The sequence below is a fragment of the Microtus pennsylvanicus genome, chromosome 13, assembly GCF_037038515.1.
Source record: "Microtus pennsylvanicus isolate mMicPen1 chromosome 13, mMicPen1.hap1, whole genome shotgun sequence".
NCBI lineage: Eukaryota > Metazoa > Chordata > Mammalia > Rodentia > Cricetidae > Microtus > Microtus pennsylvanicus.
This window is the reverse complement of record NC_134591.1, coordinates 37,323,267-37,344,691: the sequence shown is the minus strand read 5'-3', so window position 1 is coordinate 37,344,691 and position 21,425 is coordinate 37,323,267. Positions and strand designations below refer to the sequence as shown.

At 45.7% G+C, this 21,425-nt stretch overlaps 1 protein-coding gene across 3 annotated transcripts in view; it reads right to left on the bottom strand.

Moving 5' to 3' along the window:
• Raver2 (ribonucleoprotein, PTB binding 2) overlaps nt 1-21,425 on the bottom strand; it is a 74,406-nt gene that overhangs the window by 36,182 nt on the left and 16,799 nt on the right. For all 3 annotated transcript variants that reach the window (XM_075945522.1, XM_075945523.1, XM_075945524.1), the window contains exons 2-4: nt 15,023-15,089; nt 7,656-8,125; nt 3,944-4,135 (exon numbers count right to left, since the gene is read on the bottom strand). In XM_075945522.1, the coding sequence (XP_075801637.1) occupies nt 3,944-4,135; nt 7,656-8,125; nt 15,023-15,089 (729 nt within the window). The remainder of the gene's footprint in view (nt 1-3,943; nt 4,136-7,655; nt 8,126-15,022; nt 15,090-21,425) is intronic.

Genomic DNA, 21,425 nt, shown 5'->3' with positions numbered 1-21,425 from the left:
CCAACCCTGATGTCCCTTGGTGATGGATGTAAGCAGTAAGCCAAAGAAACCCTTCCCTCCCCAAGTCTGCTTTTGATTGTGATATTTATCATGAAAGCAAAATGTATCAGTCAACTTGTATAAGTCACATGTTTATTTCAACTGTCACAGAAATACTTTAAAAGTTTTTAGTGCCTGCTTGCTTTTTTATTAAAATCTCAGAAACTTGGTAACAGATAAACCATTATCCATAAAAAGTGACTTTTAAGATTTGAAGAAAAAAAAAAGCTTTCTCACTATTCCTCTTGCCCGCCCATGGGGTCCCACATGTCACACTGAGATACACGTCCAGTGTGCACCATTAAAGGACAAAAAGGAGAGCGAGACAATCTAGGTTAAGGGGAAAGGGCTCTTGAGCCCCATGGATTAGAAAGACATGACAAATGGCCTGGGGATCGTGGGGGACATCACTGTGATCGCACAGGTGAAGGCACAGCTGTATTTGGGGACTTGCTAATGGAGGCCAGTGGCGAACAACTGGGTTCACGGATTGCTTTATTCCATATCCAGTTATTACAGAACACTGAAGAGTGAACCTAAGAGAAAGGCAATCTTCCTCAGAAACGCTGAAACTGAGCGACTGATTTAATGTGGTGGGAAGTCACCATCTCAATTCTTGTCAATCACCCGAAATACAGATTTACTGACCCACCATATGCATAAGATTTACCATTAATAAAGTAGTAACTGGAGTCTATGAGAGAAGAAAGCGAGGAAAACTGAATATATAACCCTCTGATCCCCACCTTCAGGGGCAGAATCAAGCTGGGCACAAACAGACGGGACAAAAGAATGCTGTGCCAGGGTTCACGGCAGAAGAAAAGTTTTTTTTGTTTTTTTTGGTTTTTTGTTTGTTTGTTTGTTTTTCGAGGCAGGGTTTCTCTGTGGTTTTGGAGCCTGTCCTGGAACTAGCTCTTGTAGACCAGGCTGGTCTCGAACTCACAGAGATCCGCCTGCCTCTGCCTCCCAAGTGCTGGGATTAAAGGTGTGCACCACCACCGCCCGGCTCAGAAGAAAAGTTTTAAATGTTGCAGGGATCTCACCAAACATTAGAGAGTACTTAGCAGATATGGATATTAAGAAGCCCCTGTTGGGGCTTGCAAAATGGTTTCGGTGGTCAAGTGTCTGTCATGTATGAGGACCAAGAAAAGGCAGGCACAATGGCATACATCTGTAATCCCAGTCCTGGGACGGAGGAAGACAGGACACCATGGGGCTTGCTAGCCAAGCAGTCTAGCTCAGTGGGCAAGGCCCAGGTCCAGTGAGATCCCGCTCAAAAGACAAGGTGGAGAGTAATTGAGGAAGATGCCTGCTGTCAACCTTTGACCTCCACATGCGTGCTCACACATGGACACACATGAACCCGTATACACACAGAGAAATCCTTCATGAGAGCAGCTTAAAGAAGGAGATGGACACTCTCCTGCATTAGGCTGAGAGGAGATGGAACATTAGGAACTGGAGGCAATGGCCCTGTTAGAAACAGTAGCTGTAACGGCAGCTGTCTAAGGCTTTGCCTAAGAAAAGGACAGACATTTGTGGAACAAGTCAAGTCAGGTAGAAAAGAGGATCAAGAGTACCCAGCTGGGGACACTGTCAGCAAGAGGTATGGCAGTTCCTACGAACAGGGAAGGGGTAGACTTTACATCACTGACCATGTACATCCTGAGCACAAGTTACCATGAGAAGGAGGCAAGCCATGATGGGGAGGATGGATGACTGAATCTAACACCTGGTCCTCCCCAGAACCATGGTCATCTGGCAGAAAGAATGACAAAAGCAAGCACAAGGCACAAGTACAGGTTGGTTTTTCCCATATTTTTTTTTTTTTATTTTTGCTGTTGTTACTCTGCTTTTTGAGAAAGGGTTTCTCTGTGTAGCCCTGGCTGACCTAAAACTCACTCTGTAGACCAGGCTGGCCTCGAACTCACAGAGATCATTTCATCTGCGTCTGCCTCCCAAGTGCAGGGATTAAAGGCATGTGCCACCTTTAGATACCTGCAGGAGGAAGCAGGAAACAACAGATAAAGGACAAATTGAAGACTTGTGGGGATCAGCGAAGCCTCTCATTTGCAGGGGCACCAAGCCACCCAGCTGCCCATTTCATATCCACGATGACAGTGTCCTGGCTTCAAAAATCAGTGGCTGCTAGACCGGTTCAGAATTGTAAGCTTGGCAATTCCAATTGAGCAGAGGAAAGGGAACTGATAGTGAACAAAAGGCTAAAGCAGTGGCTTTTGGGAGTGAAAACCCAAGGATGCTAACTCACCCTGGAGACAGAACAGATCCAGGGCCAGGAGTGAACTCACTAACAGGAGGTGCAGTAGGGGTGTGGGGGTGAGAGGAACAACAGACGCCTTCCCACCCAGCTCCACCTCCTCCTCTGCTTTTCTCTCTCTGCTGATCTCTAATCTACCCAGGGCTGACTTTCCCATGGCCTGACTGGCACCTGTCACTTCCTCATTTACTTATCTACGAGTTCTCCGGTGCTGAATTCAATCTGAGTCCTTTGTCTATGCCATACTCTTCAGCATCAATGCGCCTCTCTACATCGGCGGCTCAACCTGAACATTTACCCCTCTCCGAACAGCTAATCCAGCTCAGACTATTGCTCAGCCCGCCTCCTTAGGGTCACCAGATTTAATGAAGAACACAGGATGTTCAGCGAAACTTGGAGTTCAGAATATGAATAATTTTTAATAGGAGTATGTCTCATGCAAAATCTGTATTTATTTGGCAATCCTATCCTCCACCCCCATCAACACATGCCATTACCTCACCCATTCCTTAATGTCACACTCAAATGTCATCTTCATCATGAAGTTTGTCCCGACTCTTTTCAAAGGAGTATCCCTTCCTTTACTAAACCATCAAAATCCATGCTGGGCTGAATGAAAACTCTGAAGGCACAGGACACATCTAAGGGACTCTCAGGCGAGAGAAAGTCATAGGAAAGGGGTGAGTGTTTGGTGCCACGAAGCAATAAGGAGACAGATATCTTTTGCAGCCCAGACTGAGGGTACTACACTGTGGGCACTACATTGTGGGGCGCCACACACCGTGGGTGCCACACACCATGGTGGCACTTATGACAACTTCTGGAAAAAATAAGTTTGGCATTCAAAACTTACAGCAGAGAGTAACTCAACCACTTGCTGGATGAATGAAATTCCTTTAAAAACTAGTCCAGATAGAGGCTGGAGGGAAGGCTTGGGAGCTAAGGCACCTGCACTGTAAAGACTGAAGTCTGGGTCCCTAGAACACATACAAAAGCTGGGCAGATGTCATCCCAGCACTTGAGAACCAGACAGGGAGCCCCAGGACAAGCTGGCTAGCCAGGCTGGCTGGCATGGGTGCAACGGGAATATTCTGGATTCAGCGAGAGCCTTTGCCGCAATAAAGGGGAGAGCCATCAAGAGAAAAACCTGACATCAGCCTTGGACTTACACACCCACACAGACTGTGCACACCTGCACACACACAAATTATTCAAGATGAATACGTTTTCATGAACTATTTCTTTTTCTCTCTTAACTTCCAGCTTAGTTTTACAGACACCACTTGGCCAGCTTTTTCAAAAACACATTTCTTACTTTAAAAACATGCACTAGGCCGGGCGGTGGTGGCGCACGCCTTTAATCCCAGCACTCGGGAGGCAGAGGCAGGCGGATCTCTGTGAGTTCGAGACCAGCCTGGTCTACAAGAGCTAGTTCCAGGACAGGAACCAAAACCACAGAGAAACCCTGTCTCGAAAAATCAAAAAAAAAAAAAAAAAAAAAAACCATGCACTATCTCCAAAATAAGGGAAACAATGAGAGCCCAGGGAATCAACACTAACTGCAGACAGACTTGGGAGGTTAAGATAGCGGCTGCCTGTGGAGGCAGCACGCCACTCGCCACTCACCACGCGCTGAGCCGCTATGAGGGCTGCCAGAGTGCTTCGTCCCGGCGCTCCCGGGGCACAGAAGGATAGCTGGACTTGGCTCCCCTTGATGGTAATGCCATCTGCCACCTGCTGAACCTCTTCGGCATGCTCCGCTGTGCTATATTCAACCACTGCAAAGCTACCACCATGACCGCCTTCATCCTGTGCAAGCTGACACCACACAGCACATTAAAAAGAGATTCTAAAATTGATTTATGAACATTCGTTTGCAGTAATCGTTTCCAAAGTCAACATCCAGTTCCTCAGGCTGTACTGGTGACAATACTAAATTTCTTCCCCAACTTACTTAGACACAGTTGTTCCCTGAAGACAGGAATGTCAACCCAATGTTTTCATTTTCTAATTTAATAGTCACCAGTCTCCTACTTATTAGGAAATAGACACACACAATTAGTAATTAATTAATAAGAAATACAATTAAATAATTACATTAAAACTTTCTTTAAAACAAGTCATCAGATTCATGGATAATGAGACACTGGTTATTTGACTACATATCAATGAAAACCGGTGTTATCAAAAGAAGATGGGTGGGAGGAGCCACAGTCAACTTTTATTTCAACATACTAAACGAATTCCAGGATTCTGGTAAAGGATACAAAAAAAAAAAATCTTACTTAGGAAACGTATGCCTATCACCCATCATCCACAACACAGCCTTCACTTCCGAGAGTGGGCTCACCAGCTACTGCCCACTTGTGGGCGTATGCAGAGCGACAGTAAAGGCCTGGCTCTATATACTTCCGTGGAGAATGCAGGGAAGAAGGATGTGTCACTACAGTTCCAGGACTCGGGCACATATGAATGATCTTAACAAATACGCTTACACGCCAACGTGACAGGCGTGACAAAATCAAGCTCGTGTCTTTGAGAAGCCACAAACACACAACCCTATGATGTGTTTTTTTTTCTATCACATGCTAGTATTACAACTAATACTTCATAATATTTTTTTCTTATTTTAAAACTTAACTTTTGCTTTCTTCTTATACTCAGGCCAATTTTCCATTTTTCCCTCTTCAAGATCTTTACTCCTCTAAACTATCCTAAAATTTGTTTTGCTTCACGAAGCTTTTCCCAAATGTGGAAGGCAGAGGAAAAACACCCACCTCTTCCAAATATTCCTCCGAGAGCTCAAGTCCTCCTCTAATTCAAACCAGATCTTGAGACCAGAGCTGTAAAAGCCAGCAGGCCCTTTGGTCTCCGGGCTGCAAGAGTCCGTCTCCCGCCATTCTCTGCTGACTGCCGTGGACGGGAGGAGCCTGACCTCAGCATCCATGGAGAAGAAGCGATGTCAATGTTGCCTGAGTGGATCTCTGAGGCTTTAAGCCTACTACTGCCGCGCTTGTTTCAGTGGGATGACTTGGTTTTGTTTTTGTTTTGTTTTCTGAGAAAGGGTTTCTCTGTGTAACAGCCTTGGCTGTCCTAGAACTTGCTCTGTAGACCAAGCTCTCCTCGAACTCACAAAGATCCGCCTGACTCTGCCTCCCAAGTGTTGGGATTAAAGGCGTGAACCACTGCTGCCTGGCATTCATTCTCATCTAAGACATAGCACCTGAAGGCTTCCAAAATAAGTCTCTTTAAAACCGCATCAGCAGTGTGAGAGTGGGCCAGGCAGTTCAATGCCAGAACTATTTAAAGACACTTCCGTTATTCTGAAGCATCATTCCGTTATTCTGAAGCATTTTAGCAGAAGCTAAGGGTCACTCAACAAAACACTAGCAAACAGATTCTACAGCATACAGCTAAACATGGTGACCTGTAAGGTTCCTGCCAACGCCTGCATTCACAGTTCAGATCATGTATCACATCTATCAGTGTGACAGATGGCTCTGTCCCCCACATTTGCTCCAAAGGTCTACCCCCACAGAGAACTAAGGACACAAGCAGGCTGGACAACACTCAGGACGACAGCTCTATATGACTCTTGGTACTCAACAATGTCAGCATATCACGAGGCAATCCTCTCCAAGAATTGAGCAAAGACTGGGTCAAAGGTTTGTCACAAAATACTCTCATTTTCTACAAGTCTTAGATGGTTTCTTTAATGCTTTGCTGGGACAGGGGAACAACAATGTAAGAAAAAGCAAGATGGGGCCATTTGTCTCAACTGTGCATACTGCTGCATAATCTACTCAACGTGCAGAAGCCAAAAGGGCCAATCTCGTAGAGAGGAGGAAATAGACTGGCAGTCACCGGTGGAGAATGGATCACCAGTAGAGAAGTTGTGGGTACCAAGGCATGAAATTTGAGTTAGTTAGTAATGCGTCAGTGCAGGCAATCTATTATAAAATATGCTGCATCACCATTAACAATACACTGCATTCCTGGAAAACTCTGAGAGTAGGTACTGAGCTCTCTCATCACAGAAGATGGTAACTGTGGGTGATGCATGGTCAGTCGGCTGGCTTTAGGCTCCCCACCATGTGTGCATACTTCAGAGTGTCACGCTAGACATGACAAATGCATACAGCGTTATCTGTTCATTTAAACACACACACATGTGCACAGCCAACTCTTAAAAATTTCATTGCGCTATAGGAATTTGGCAAATGCTGGGTGAGGAAAAAAAAGAAAGGGGAGGAAGGAAGAGAGTTGGGACAGGAAACATGGAAGTGAAGGGAGGGGGCAGAAAGGGGGAAACGCAGGGAACAGAAGAAGAACTGGCCGGTTGCCATCAGGAAGTTGCTGGGGAGGCGTCACATAGTGCTGAGCTCCAGGCAGTTATGAGGATGTGTTTACTACAATAAGGTGCTCGGAACCGCTCCCCAGCACAGCCAGGATCTTCTCCTCATGCCTCACCTACCACAACCCCATATTCAGACAGAAAGAAGGGCCTGCCTTACACTTTCTCCAAGTTTTCCAGCCTCCCTTAGGTCATTCTTCATGGAGGATGTGTAAGTACCAGTTCTCCTGTCAGTCAGCTACAAAACCGTGCAGCACGGAGACAGAGTTCTACTCTCTTCATTTCTGACACAGCCTAGCACTGGCCCAGAGAAAACAGTCAACCTGAGTCGGAGAGGCAAATGGCTTAATGGAAAAATGGCTGGACAACTGGGTGGAAAGAGAGGGGAATGAGTAAGCAATGGATTTGCTACGACACAATGAACCAAAGCAGCAGAGCTTGGCCCATCAGCAAAAGGGAATGTGTTGGGGGCTGCAGACCCTTAGACCCTTTGACCCCTGACTTAACCCTTTGCCTGCCGGAGTGAACGGCTTGTTTTCCTGTGCCTGCAGCTGCTCTGAGCACGAGACCCTCATGAGTTCCTGATGGCAGGGGAATGGTTTCTGGTGGGTTTACAGCTGAAAAATCCCAAGAGCTGGGGCGTGGCTATCAGTTAAGGATCCCTATATTAGCTTCCCTAGAGCACAATAAAATTGGCATTTTTGTTTCAAGGATGACCCATGTCCCTGTGTCCCTGTCTGTCTGTGTATGTATATGTCTCAATCTCCAGCCCCTTGCCCAGCTTGTGAACCGTACCATAGTGCACACACTACAGGAATGACTTAACATGTTTTTAGAGTCCTCATTACAGACTAGAGAAGAAATCAAAATCGCCCCTGTGATATTGCATGGATACAACAGATAAACAGGTGTACATACAGACACCGATGAGCAATGCATGCAGCTATTTTTAAATCCCTCAAATGAAGTCTTAGCAACACATACCTGGCAAAACACAGGCCTATGGATGCCAGAGAAAAGTTGCAAGAGCTCTTCGGAATCCCTGTAGTCACTGGGCAGTTTATCTATACAAAGGCACTTAGAATGGATGAGCTCCGAGGCCAAGAGGTTAACATCCATCCACTGTGCGAAGAGTGCCGAGGCCCCCATCTGCCGGCCCAGCAGCTCCAGTCTGGCCTTGGCAGCGAAGTCCTTTTTCATGTACTCCACAAACCCGTAGCCCTTGGAGTGGCCGGTAACTTCGCTGTAGACCAAAAAACACCTCTCGATGTTCCCGTACGCACGGACGAGTTCTTCAAACTCTTCCAGCGTGAAAGAGATGGGCAGGTTGGTGATGCACAGGAGGGCGTCTGTGGGCTGCAGCTGCACTGTCAGCTCTCGGCCTCGAAAGGAAAACTGATGGAACCTCTGAATCGCGCTCTGCGCCTGCTCCCCGTTCAATAAGGTCACAAAAGCTACAGGATAACAAAGGGAATTGAGAGGATTGCTGTCACCCACAGTAAAACAGGCATCTTATGCCTCGGGCTCAGTATATACAAAAATACATACCTTTCTATGAAGCAAAATTATCACAAAATATACCTCTTTTAAGTTTCGCTACCTAGCGCTTGCTGGCCCGGAACTCAGTGTATAAACCAAGCTGAGCTGAAACCCAGAGATGCAGCTGCCTGTGTCCCCGCCTCCCCAGTGCACCACCGAATCTGACCTCAGTGCTGATTTTGCTGCTGTTGTTTAGAAACTGCTTTTCTAGTGTGTGTGCAGGGGGTAGCTGCACTTATATATGTGCAGATGTATAGGGAGGCAGGCCTGTGAGTGCACACGGACGTCAGAGGGGGGCGCCAGTGTCCTCTGCCACCTTATCCCTCTGAGGTGGAGCCTATTCCTCAGCCCACACAGAGCTCTTGTTGTTGCTGCTGTGTTTCAGCAAGCCCACATAGGGCTATGGTGACGGTTATGGGAGCTTGTGAACCCATGCTTGGCTAGTGATGTAGGTGCTGGGATTCAAACTCAGGTCCTAATGATTTCTCAGAAAATGTCCTTAACCCCTGAGCCATCTCTCCATCCCTGATTTTTTCAATTCTAATTTATTTTGTTAAAAAAACGTCTTTTTTTTTAATGCTGAGCTTCAACTCAACAAATCGCATGGCTCAAATAAAAAAACGGAGTAATTCTACTAGGAATTCCACCATTAGATCCATACTCTGATGGATTTTGCATGGGGCATTTTCTAACCCCTCAACAACAACGCAATGTTTTATGAAGCCTTTATAAAATCCCTCAATTGAAAATGAGGCCTCTTCCCCAGAAAGAGCTAATAGGAAGGACCTGAAAAACTGAAAGTACAGTAAAAGATGCCAAAATGCCTGAAGAAAACCAGGTTTTCCCACATCCTTCTCAGAGCACCAAAATCATGAAGACAGTGAGCGGCTTGGAATGAGCTCACTCCCAGCCCCCGAATGACAGAAGAGAACCAACTGCCACAGCTGTCCTCAGCTCACATGTGCGTTTGTGTGCACACACACACACACACACACACACACACACACACACGCAGGGTCATTTTTAAACAGATGATAAAACATCAGACTGGCTAGCTTCAAAGAACCTATGTGTACCACGATTTTCTTTCAGGCCACCAACCAGCTCCCAAATCATGACTCAGAGACTTATTAGTTATGATGCTCGGCCTATCTTAGACTCATTTCTGGCTATCTCTTTTAACTTAAATTAATCTGCTTCTCTTTATCTACCCTTTGTCTCGAGGCTTTTTACTTTTCTTTCCTTCTGGAGATCTGACTTTCACTGCTTCTCGTGTCTGGCTGGCAGTTGCATGGCTCTGGCCCCTCATTCTCTTCTCTTTCTCCTCCCCTACTTACTCTGCCTGCTAGCCCCGCCTATCCTTTTTCTGCCTAGCTATTGGCCATTCATCTCTTTATTAGACCAATCAGGTGCCTTAGGCAGGCAAGATGAAAATGCAACACATGTATCAAATAAAATGCATGAAATAAAAGACAGGACATAGCCTGGCTGGTGACACACACCTAGAATCTCAGCACATGTGAGACAGAGACAGGAGCACCATAAATTCAGGGCAATCCTGGGCTACACAGTTCCAACAGGGAGACCTTGCCTCAAAGAAACAAGCGTAACACCTGTGAGCTGCAAATCAATGAACTCCACAGGTTCTGGTTTGTTAAAATGAGGGTGTGAGGGTGATCATCCCACTGATGACCAGGGGTGATTCGGCTGACCTGGCTGGCTAGGAGAGTGTCTTCTTCCTCCCTCACTGTTCCACGTGTCCCTCCTGAAGCTGTGCACTCGGTCAAAGAGGACAACCTTCCCCTATTAGGGGAGGGCTGGTCTCCGGTCGAGGATATACAAGCAGCTGAGCTCCCCTGCTAGGACCTCCAAATGAGCTCTCAAAGTCTATGTTTTTAAAATTAAAATTTAATTATATCAAATTTATCTGTCATCACTAACGGATATAAATATTTTTAAGAACTTTTGCAAGAAATCCTGAAAGCCTCCAGTTAAAATACCACAGAGCCATGCGCAAATAAAGGAGCTGCTTTCTAGAACTGCCTCGTCTTCTTAACGAGCACTGTGGAAGAGTCCCACAAACACTTAACTCTTCAAACAGAACACTGTAGAAGAACTGCCTCGTCTTCTCCTCCTTAACAGCACTGTGGAAGAGTCCCACAAACACCTGACTCTTCAAACAGAACACTGTAGTATGTGCTTCAGAGCAAAGACAAGGGGCTGGGGGCAATCTCGCAGCAGGGGCAATTCTGTCCTTCAGTTGGTCCTAATGCCCAGGGGCAGCTCTTGGAGTGTTAGCATTTTACCACACAGAGTGATGTTAACATTTAAAGCAACACGTTTTTCATTGGGCAAGCTCTCAAAATGCCAAGGACAACACAACAGCTAACTCTTCCAACAGGAGAGCAAAAACAGCCCTTAGAAGAATTAACTCGGTTTCCAAAACAATTTTTTAAAAAGCTTGAGTTGTTTTTTTTACTAGTTACTTTTCTTATTGGCACAATGACATGACAGGTGCACCTGTCTTAGGGTTACTAGAGTTACAATGAAACACCATGAAAGAAGTCAGGGCAGGAACTAAAACAAGACAGGAACCTGGAGGTAGGAGCTGACAGACCATGGAGGGTGCGGCTTACACTGGCTTGCTCAGACTGTTTTCTTACAGGCCCAGGGATGGCAACACCCATTCCCTATCAATCATTAAGAAAATGCTCTACAGGTTTGCCTACAGCCTGAGCTTATGGAGGCATTTTCTCAGCTGAGGTTTCCTCCTCTCCGATGGCTCTAGTTTGTGTAAGGTTGACGAACTATCCAGCACAATTGACCCCTTGTCAATTTGACACACCAACGTATCATTGCTGAGCCACAGCCTTGCCTTTCCTGTCCATCAAGATCACACATTAATAAAGACATCACAGCATCACTAATCCCAGCACTCAGGAGGCAGAGGCAGGCATTTGAGGTCAGACCAGTCTACAGAGCAAGTTCCAGGACAACTAGGGCTACACAGAGAAACCCTGTCTCCAAAAACAAAAACAAAGCAGATTAAAAAAAATCACAGTATAAAACATTTTATGTGCTTAAAAAGTCCCACAGCCTTACAAGTTCAAACACTTTAGAAGTTGTTTCTTAAATAGCCAGACTCTTTCAAAATCCAAAGTCTCTGCACACCAAAATCTCTTTAAAAATTTGAAGTCTCTCAACTCCCTAGGGCCTCCTGTAAAATCAAAAATAAATTACGTGCTTTCTTACTTCAGGAGGTTAGAACGAGGGCACGGTCACAATCTGAACAAAGCAAAGCCAAACTCCAACAGTGTGAATAACTGGTTCACTATCTGGGATTCACTCGGGATCTTCTGGGCGCCTTCAAGGGCTTCTGTTACTTCTGTGGCCCCGCCCCTGAGGCTCCGCCCCCTGCGGCACACAGCTTGAGTTCTCAGGTCCGGCAGGCTCCATTTCACCTCTGCTGTTCTTGGGTGGCCGTCCCCTGGTACTGGCATCTCCAAAACCCTGGGGTTCCTTGCTGCAACTGGGCTGCACTTTTCAGCCTCTCCAGGGGTCTCTTCGTGGTACCAAGCTTCAACTTCTCTGCATGATGACCCCCTCAGTCCTGGGCCTTCAACTCTAATGAGGCCGCACCTTCGCCAATGCCCTCTCACTGCACCGAGCCTCAGCTGCTGTCCATGACCCCTTCATGCCTTCAAAACCAGCTCCACCTGGATGGCTCTTACACTATACCAAGTCTGGCTGCCAGCCCTCGGCACAACCTTGGTCGCCTCTGGAAAACAAGTTTTGTGTGTTGACTCTCAGTAAACACTTCACGGAAGATTTCACCTCAAAGATGCGAGTCTCTCCGTTCATCTCGGCTAATTCCCCAGCCCCAGGCGACAGGCACCAATTGTCTCAGCCAAGCAAAGGTTTCACTTCAATGATGCTAGTCTCTCTAGTCTCTCGTTCATTGCCACTGATTCTTCTGCCCCAGCTTCCAGAGCCACAGAACCTTAATTCAAAGGAGCAAATAGGCCACGACCCTGACAGTCTGTAGGTAATTTTTAAACTTCCCTCTTGAACATCGCAAGCCAGGCCTCCATCCTCCACACTGCTTTCAACATCCTTATCTTCCAGAGTCCCACAGAACTGCTCACCAGGCTTTGAACACTCAATGGCTTTTCTAGCCCAACATCCCAGGATCCTCTCATAATCCTCCCCCAAACAACACGGTCAGGTCTGTCACAGCAGTATCTTACTAGCCTGGTACCAATTTCTGTTTCAGGTAGGGTTGCTATTGCTATGGTGAAACCCCACAACCAAAAGAAAGATGGAGAGGAAAGGGTTTATTTGGATTACACTTCCATACCATAGTCCATCACTGTAGGAAGTCAGGACAGGAACTAAAACAGGGAAGGACCTGAAGGCAGGAGCTGATGCAGAGGCAATGGAGGGATGTTGCTTACTTAATGAAGTAAGTCACAAAACAATCCCACAACAGTTTGGAATTATGATTAATAAAAAAGTTATTTAAAGGGAAAAGACTTACAGATCACCGTCCTAGACAACAGCCTCCTGCATGACCAGGAAAAGCAAGCGGAATCAATCCGAAGCAAGAGAGCGTGCGGAGGGCTGCCACCACTTTTTAAAAGCGAAAGACACCACACCCCAGTGGGCTGGTATCTCAAAGGCTATTGGCTGAGGGAGCAAAAGTAGCTCCCACAGCACTTACTGGCTTGCTCACCCTGGCTTGCTCACTCCGCCTTTCTGTAGAAGCCAGGACCACCTGAGTAGGGTGCTACCACCCATATAAGGCTGAGCCCACCCCCATCAATCACTAATTAAGAAAATGCCCTACAGGTTTGCCTACAGTCCAATCTTATGGAGGCATTTTCTCAATAGAGGGTCTCTCCTCTAAGATTATAGGTGGATCAAGTAGACATAAAACCAGCCAGCAGGCACCCTAAGGAAAGGACATTTATCATGGCTCACAGTTTAGGGGTATAGATCATCATGGCGAGGAAGTCCTGGTGGCTGGACCTGAGGCAGCTGGTTACACGGCATTCGGTCAGGAAGCAGACAAAAGCTGGCGCTCAGCTAACTCTCTCCTTTTTGTACAGCCCAGGACCCCTGGTCATGTGCTACCTCAGTTAAACTAGATATTCCCCCACAGACACGCCCTTACAGCTCTAGGCCTTCCCAGCCCAGTCAGGCAGCCCTATAGCATCATATAACCCTTTTTCCCTAAAACACACAAACACCGGTTTGTTAGATACTGGCTATGTTCTCTATCAGCCCATAAAACTGTGAGCTTAGGCTGGAGGGCCGGGGACTTGAAGTCTCTGACCATCCCTTTATGTTCCCTACGCACTCGTTCCCGACTCTGCACACCTGTGTGAGCACGCTTGCCCGAGTCTACACACCTGCCTGTGCAATGAGTCTACACACCTGTGTGAGCACTCTTGCCTGAGTCTGCACACCTGTCTGAGCACTTTCCTTTTGCCACATCTTCCTCTGCTCACAAATGAAAGATAGCAATCTCCAGGGTCTTTCCTGGTAGAATACTCATGAGACCCAAATTCAAATACCTAGAAGCGCCAAGCCACTGAATCCCTGCTTTCACTCTACCCTCCTGCCCTGGGCAATGAAATCCTTATTTATTCAGTAGTATGTCTAGTTACAGACTAGGCACTGGAAGAGCACTGTAATTCAGCACTGAGTTCATATTCCAATTGGGGAATAAGACATTCAGCTGGGAGTTACATATGTGGGGTTTCCAAAGGGGAAGTGGAAAGGGCTGTGAGACCAATCACACTGGACCAAGTACTCTAGTCTGAGGGCATAGAGCCACATGCTGGCTCTGAAATCTTCACCTGAAGGAACACACGTTATGTCCATATCCTTTTATTTATGAAAAGACACATCTGTCCTCTCAAGATCCCTAGGAACAAAAGAGTGTCTCGTGCCCAAGAGAACCCCCAACAATCTAGGGATGATCATGCCACATTCCACAGACTGGGAACAGATTCCTATGTGTTTCCCCCAGGGGGAGATGCAGTTAGGGTGCTGGGAACTGGGGTTCCTCTGTATCTGGGAGTCTTCTGCTGTTTTTGTTTTTGAGGGGCCGGGGGGTGTTTTCAATTTGGCAATACACATTAAACTATACACTTTGGGGGAAATGCTGGGATCAAGCCCATTTCCTTGCACAAGCTAGGCAAGTGTTCCACATCAAGTTGTAATATATGTAATAAATAAATGTATCAGTTCTAGATAAATGATTTGCATTAGAATACACGTGTATACAGTGGTCTTACCATCAACTGTACTGTATTTTATCATCGAAAAAATGTTCACAAATATTTATAGATCATTGCCCAAACAAGAACAGAGCTCTGATCTCAAAAACATGAAACTAGTACTCAGAAAATCTAAGCAAGTTTTCCTAATTTGTCCAGCTGAAGGTCAAGCTACACACCGTGTGTGTTCGCAGAACCTGGTAACATTATCAGATGGAAGCACCCACAGCACGCTCCGAAGAACACACACCATTCAATGTTCATTGTTAAAATCAAACCTGCAGTTACACTGTATTTGTTTACTGGTTAAAGTTCGGGACATTAATATTGCCCTCAGGAAGAAGCCGGTGAGTCACACCCATAGTATTTCACACTTAGAAACTCCACAGCTGGCAACGAATGGAGCCCAGCGGCTGGATGCTTGCCATCACCCGCAAAGGCCTTAAGTTCAATTCCCAGCATAGGAAGAAGACAGGTAAGCAAAAGACAGCAAGCTTCAAGATTACGTGCTTGGAACAGAACGCTCACCTGTTCGCTTATTCCTGTCCACATAGCAGTACTTTAGCTCGTAGTCCTGGAATAGCTCATGAACCTCCTGAAAGACACAAAGCCATGAAAAGTCAGTATTGATATCAGTTGGGTTAGTGCTTAGCAGTTGACCCAGCTTGACTGCCACCCTCTCCGGTCACACTGCCACTCCCCCTGTCTCTGGCATGCTGCCATCTCCCTTCCACACTGCTATCTTCCTACACACCCATCTAACGCTCAAACTGCGCACTTACTGCCCGCGTGAACCCGCACCTCACTGGCACCTCTGCTCAAACGCGCACTGGCATCTAGCACGCCTGAACTGAACTAGTCACCAAAGCTGCACAGGTCGCCTAAGGTCACGGGAAATCCCACCTCCAGTGCTCTGGGGAAGCTTTTCCTGACAATTTCCCACAGAATGTGCCCTCATAAGCCAATCGCCATCATGTCCTGACCTATGCCTCTCTGGTGGAAATAAATATATATTAAATTATTCCGCATGCTCCAGTTCAGGCAGGAAATATACCTGTAAATGTTTGTAACAAACAGAGAAAAAAAACCAAATGTATATGGTATATACTGTGATAAGCAAGTTGTAGATTTTTTAAATTATAAACTAAATTTAAATTAAATGGTTTTATAAAAACAGTGTAACAGAAACAGTAAAAGCTGACGTCAGCTCCTCATGCTCCTCACAGCAAACAAGGTATAAGATTACTTTCTGTTTTTATATTTTGCCCGCATCACTTTGCATGAGGCAAGCATCTGAATACATATCAAAGTGAATAGGTTTTGAATTAGCATCTGGTATTGAAAAACTTCTGCATCTTTTTCTTTCTTTCTTTCATTCTTTCTTTCTCTTTCTTTCGACAGGATCTCACCATGTAACTCTGACCAGGGTGGTGTTCCTGGGTGGGCACAAATCACACAATTCTTTTTTTTTTTTTGGTTGTTTTCGAGACAGGGTTTCTCTGTGGCTTTGGAGCCTGTCCTGGAACTAGCTCTTGTAGACCAGGCTGGTCTCGAACTCACAGAGATCCGCCTGCCTCTGCCTCCTGAGTGCTGGGATTAAAGGCGTGCGCCACATTCTAACGTCTATAACCGTAAGTTGTAAAACTTAAAATGTAATATGACTTTAAGCCTGACCTCAAGATTGTAAGTTCTTCCAGCCACACCTGGTGCTTGATTTTACAATAAGAGGAGGCCAGAACCAGCCCCCAATTGCCGCAGCTACAGAAGCCCAATCTCTGGCTATGGTCATAGCCACAGCTGATAAGCTTTGTGAGCCCCATGGTGATTTTTTTTCCTTTTTCTGAAATAAAGTTTCCTTCTGGTTTAATAAAAAAAAAAAATCACACAATTCTTAACAGATACAAAGGACTGAAGATATCACTGGTGGGGATCTTTGACCCCACACTAGAAGACTGACACGCAACCCACTGGAGGGGACAAACGCCTGTGAAGAAAACACAGGTGTCAGCACTGAAGTGTTGAATCCCGTGAGTTCTTACCACGGCGACTGTTATAATTAGTGCTCGTCTAGCTTTTAGTGGGTAGAAGGTACCAGACTTCCTTATACAAAACATCAGAAAACCGGGGGCGAAGAGGATGATTCCAGGGATAAAGTGCTAGTTAGACAACTGTGAGGGCCAGAGTTTGGATCCCCAGAACCCACATAAAAGATGGGTAGATGGCAGACAACTTTAATTCCAGCATCCGGGAAGCAGAGGCGGGATCCCTGGGGCAAACTGGCTAGAGTAAACTCTGTGTTCAGCGAAGAAATGAGAGACCCTGTCTTAATAAGTAGAGTGGAGAGGGATCAAGGGAGACACCTGATACCAACTCTGGGCCTCCAGACAGACATACATACAGACAGACAGACAGACAGACAGACAGACACACACACACACACACACACACACACACACACACACACACACAATGAATATGTATACACATACAAATAAATGCTAAAAAATAAAAATAAATTAAAAAAAAAGCCAAGAAACCCTGAGCAGCAGGAACTCAAGTAGAGTGAGTGATCTCAGCAACCTCCGAGTGTGGTCCTGAAAGGTTCCAGGAAACACGCCCTTACATTTTCAAAAGAGTACATCATCAAGTAACCATTAATAGTTAAAAATGACCACAATTATAATTTTTATATTTAAGAGCAACTTAGAAAAGGAAGATAAAGAAGAGGATAGCCACACATTAGAAAGGTTCCCTAGGGCTGTGGAGATGGCTTAGGATTCCTTCCCCAAGCTTGGTTCCCAGAACCTTCATGGCAGCTCATAACCATCAGGAGCTCCAGTTTTAGGGGCTCAGCTCCCCTCTTCTGACCTCTGAGGGCACTATGAACACACGGTGCCCAGACATATACACATGAAGGCAAAACACCAATCTACAAAAAATTTAAAAATCTAAAAGAGAAAAATTTTAAGTTTTGAATCCAGTGCAAAAGGGAGAGAAGAGTATAGGTAAAATGGCCAAATTATAAAAACATAAACCTTTAATCCCAGCACTCGGGAGGCAGAGAAAGGTGGATCTTTGTGAGGACGAGGCCAGCCTGGTCTACAGAGACAGAGAAACCCTGTCATGAAAAACAAAACAAAACATAAATTGGGTGAAAATACAACAATCATTGGTCACACAAAACAGACAGGTGAAGTTAAGCATCTCATACTGCTTATTAGTAAGTTTATTACAAATGCCTAAAAACACACAACAGTTTTGTGAACCAGTCAGCAAACTAGAGCCGGTCAGATGCCAATGTGGTTTATCTTAAATGCTGTGTTTTCTCAGACTTTGAAAACCTCGACTGTGGTCCTAAGAAAATCCTAACTTCTCCAATGCACAACCACACTCCTTGCCAAGGGACTAGCTTAACGCTTCACAGAGAAGACTTTATTGGAGGGATCAAGTGTGTTCTTTTGGTAGCACAAAATCTAATCTTTCATTTGGCTGGTGAGCAGCTGTTGAGTGCTAGATAAAGAAAAAGCAATAGCACTCACCACGTTATCAAGTGTCTGTAAACAAATGGTGTGCCCTGCCTTCCCTTTAGCTCAGGGCGTTACCTGAGGAAATCTTCAGGACCAAAGGCCCATTTTGCAACTTAGAAATCTTATCTTCACAACATCTGTGCCTCTAACCACAGCTTTCTGTGTCTAGGGTGTGCCTGGGAAGTCCTCCAAAGCTTCCAGGAGAGAAAGAACCAATGACCTTTCTCTTTGCCCGGTCCCTCCCTCTGTGCAAGGAGACCAAAGGAGAAATTTCAGACCTGACAGAGTCCTAGGAGGCATTTGCCAGCTTTTCCCTGGGCTCTGCCACACAGACCTTTAGGGGCTAAACTGATGGCATCCAGGAGCTGACCCGACTGCATGAGTTTCCGTCTCATACACACTTTGAAAGCACTCTGATCAGCAACACCATTTACAAATTAATCCCTTATGGCAAAGGAGTGTGTCAACCTGGCAGTTTCGATCAACGTTAGTGGTTCAGGTCAGATTCACTAACATTCCCTGAAGCTTTAGGAAAGCTTCCCAAGTTTCGGCCAAGGATAAACAACTTTGATTACAGTGGCACCCTCACCAACTGGGGTAGTCTGAACATAACTGGCCCCCATAATGTCCTAGGGAGCGGTACTACTAGAAGGTGTGACTTTGTTGGAGTGGGTACGGCCTTGTTAGAGGAAGAGTGTCACTGTGAGGGTGGGCTTTGTGGTTTCCTAGGCTCGGGATACTCTGCCCAGTAAGTCAGACCACTTCCTATTGCCTGCAAGATGTAGGACTCTCAGCTACTTCTCCAGCACCATGTCTGCCTGCACACCTCCATGTCCCACCGTGATGGTCATGGACTGAAGTTCTGTGTAACGGGTCTTTCTTTGGACTACCAGCTCCCAAATGGAGATTCTTATTAATTATGAAGGCTTAGCCTTAGCTTAGGTTTGTTCCCAGTCAGCTCTAAAAACTTAAATCATTTATATTAATCTATGTTCTGCCATGCAGCTCAATGACTCTCCTCCATATTGTACATCCAACTTATTCCACATCTCACTAGCAAATTCTGCCTCTCTTCTTCCCAGAGTTCCTATCTCTGCCCAGAAGTACCGCCTATCCTTTCCTGCCCAGCTACTGGCCATTCAGCTCTTTATTAAACCATTCAGAAAGTGCCTTGGCAGAGACACATCTTCACAGTATACAAAAAGATTATCCCACAACACCTCTGAACTGTAAGCGAGCCAACCTAACTTAACGTTCTCCTTTACAAAAGTTGCTGTGATCACGGTGTCTTCACAGCAATAGAAACCCTACCTAAGACATCAACCAGCCACAGCTGCTCTGCACTTCTTCCCACGTGGAGGGCACAAACCTGGAGCACAGCTTTCCTAAGCTCTTGGCAGGTGTAATTTTGCTTGTCTGCTTCAAAATGTTTCAAGAAAGGCTTTTGGGCCAGGCAGATGGCTGAGTAAGAAAGATGCCCACCACCAAGCCTGAGGACCTGAGATGGATCTGTGGGACCAATATGTATGGAAGGAGAGAGCTCACTGCCAAAAGTTGTCCTCTGACTTCCACATGCATATCATGGCACACAGGCCTACACACACACACACACACGCCTACACACACACACACACACACACACACACACACACACACACACACAGTAACTTTTTAAAGAAAGACTTTCACAGATTGAAACATACCACAATAAAACACAGTGTTTAAAAAGATAAATAAATAAACTACAATTTTTTTTTTTTGAGACAGGGTTTCTCTGTGTATCTTTGGCTGTCCTGGAACTCAAGCTGTAGATCAAGCTGGCCTCAACACACAGAGATCCACCTGCCTCTGCCTCTGGTATTAAAGGCATGCGCTACCACGCCCGACTAAGTACACTATTTTTAAATCCCACTAATTTGGATTAAAAGAAAAGAGCAAGGGGCCTGTGAGAGGGCTCAGTAGGTAAGAGCACTTGCTGCGAAGCCTGACTACCTAAATTCAATCCCAGGGCTCTGATGATGGAAGGGGAGAACCAACCTCTCAGGTTATCTTCTGACCTCTACATGCACAGCATGGCACGTACATGCGCACACACACACACACACACACACAAATAAATGTAAAAATAAAGATAACAAATGTGTCACTTTAAACTGTAAGCAATTGGAAAATACCAGTATTATCTATAAAACAAGTCTAGACAGCCCTCTGCCCCTTTCTATAGGTGTCTCTCTGAACAGGACAGGCCCAACGATAGGTTACTGTGTACTATCATGGGCTTTTACAAGTGACGCTCAAACTCAGGACTCCATTTCTAACGCCTGGTCTGCTTCCAGCTAATGTTATTTTAACTTTCATAAACTATTACATTCTTGTAAATGCTACACATCTACTGGCATTCAGACACTAGAGGTCCTACAGGAGAGAACTCTCACGCATGCCTGCCTGCACAACGGTGACACAGGGCCTCCCTGCACAGCCCTGGCTGACCTGGGGCCTGCAGCTATCCTCCTGCCTCTGCCTCCCAAGTGTTGTTAGTTCAGGCTTGTGTTGCCATGGCCAGCTGCAAGTGATTAACTTCAGAAGGAACTGAAACTCGTGTGGAAGAATGGGGTGACAGTGACATCCTAGTCCCAGGATACCTAGGTCCTGCTGAGCTGAGCCACATTCTTACAGCGCTTGTGTTATCTGAGACTAAAGTGTTGTCGATTTGTGGATATAAAACTGTGCCTCTTTGTGGTCTTAATCTGTATCCTCTTAATAAGGGGTGGGGGCACCACAACTGCTAATTTCAGATCAATTTAGCTGCAACACTCGGTGATACAGGTAAACATGAACCTGGTGTTGCTAAGAATGATTTTATACATGTAGTATATCTCTGGCTGACTTCAGAAAAGGAGCCTTTCCAGGCAGTATCTGGACCTCATTCAAGCAGTGAAGTGTTAACAGCCAACCCTGTAGCTTCCTGATGAAGACTCCAGCTGAGGACCACAGCATTCACCTTGTCCAAGTCCCCAGCCTTGGGGCACGCAGGCTCACAATCACGAATTAAATAATTCAAATCTTATTTTTTTTGCTGTTGTTCATCATTTCTTCTTTTATTGAAAATAGATCTTTTTCATATATTACACTATATTCTTACTACCATTTCCCCTCCTCCCCATTCCTCCCAGTTCCTCCCCACTTCTCCTCACACTGTCATCCATACCCCCTCTGTCTCTCCTTACAAAACAAACAGGCACCTAAGGGATAATAAAAAAAAATAATAATAATAAGATGAAACAAAACCAAACAAATCAGAGAAGAACAAAACAACCAGAAAAGGAAAGGGACTGAAGAAAAAAAGCACAAGAAACTCATGTAGATGCAGAGACACACCTGTTTGCACACACAGGCATCCCATA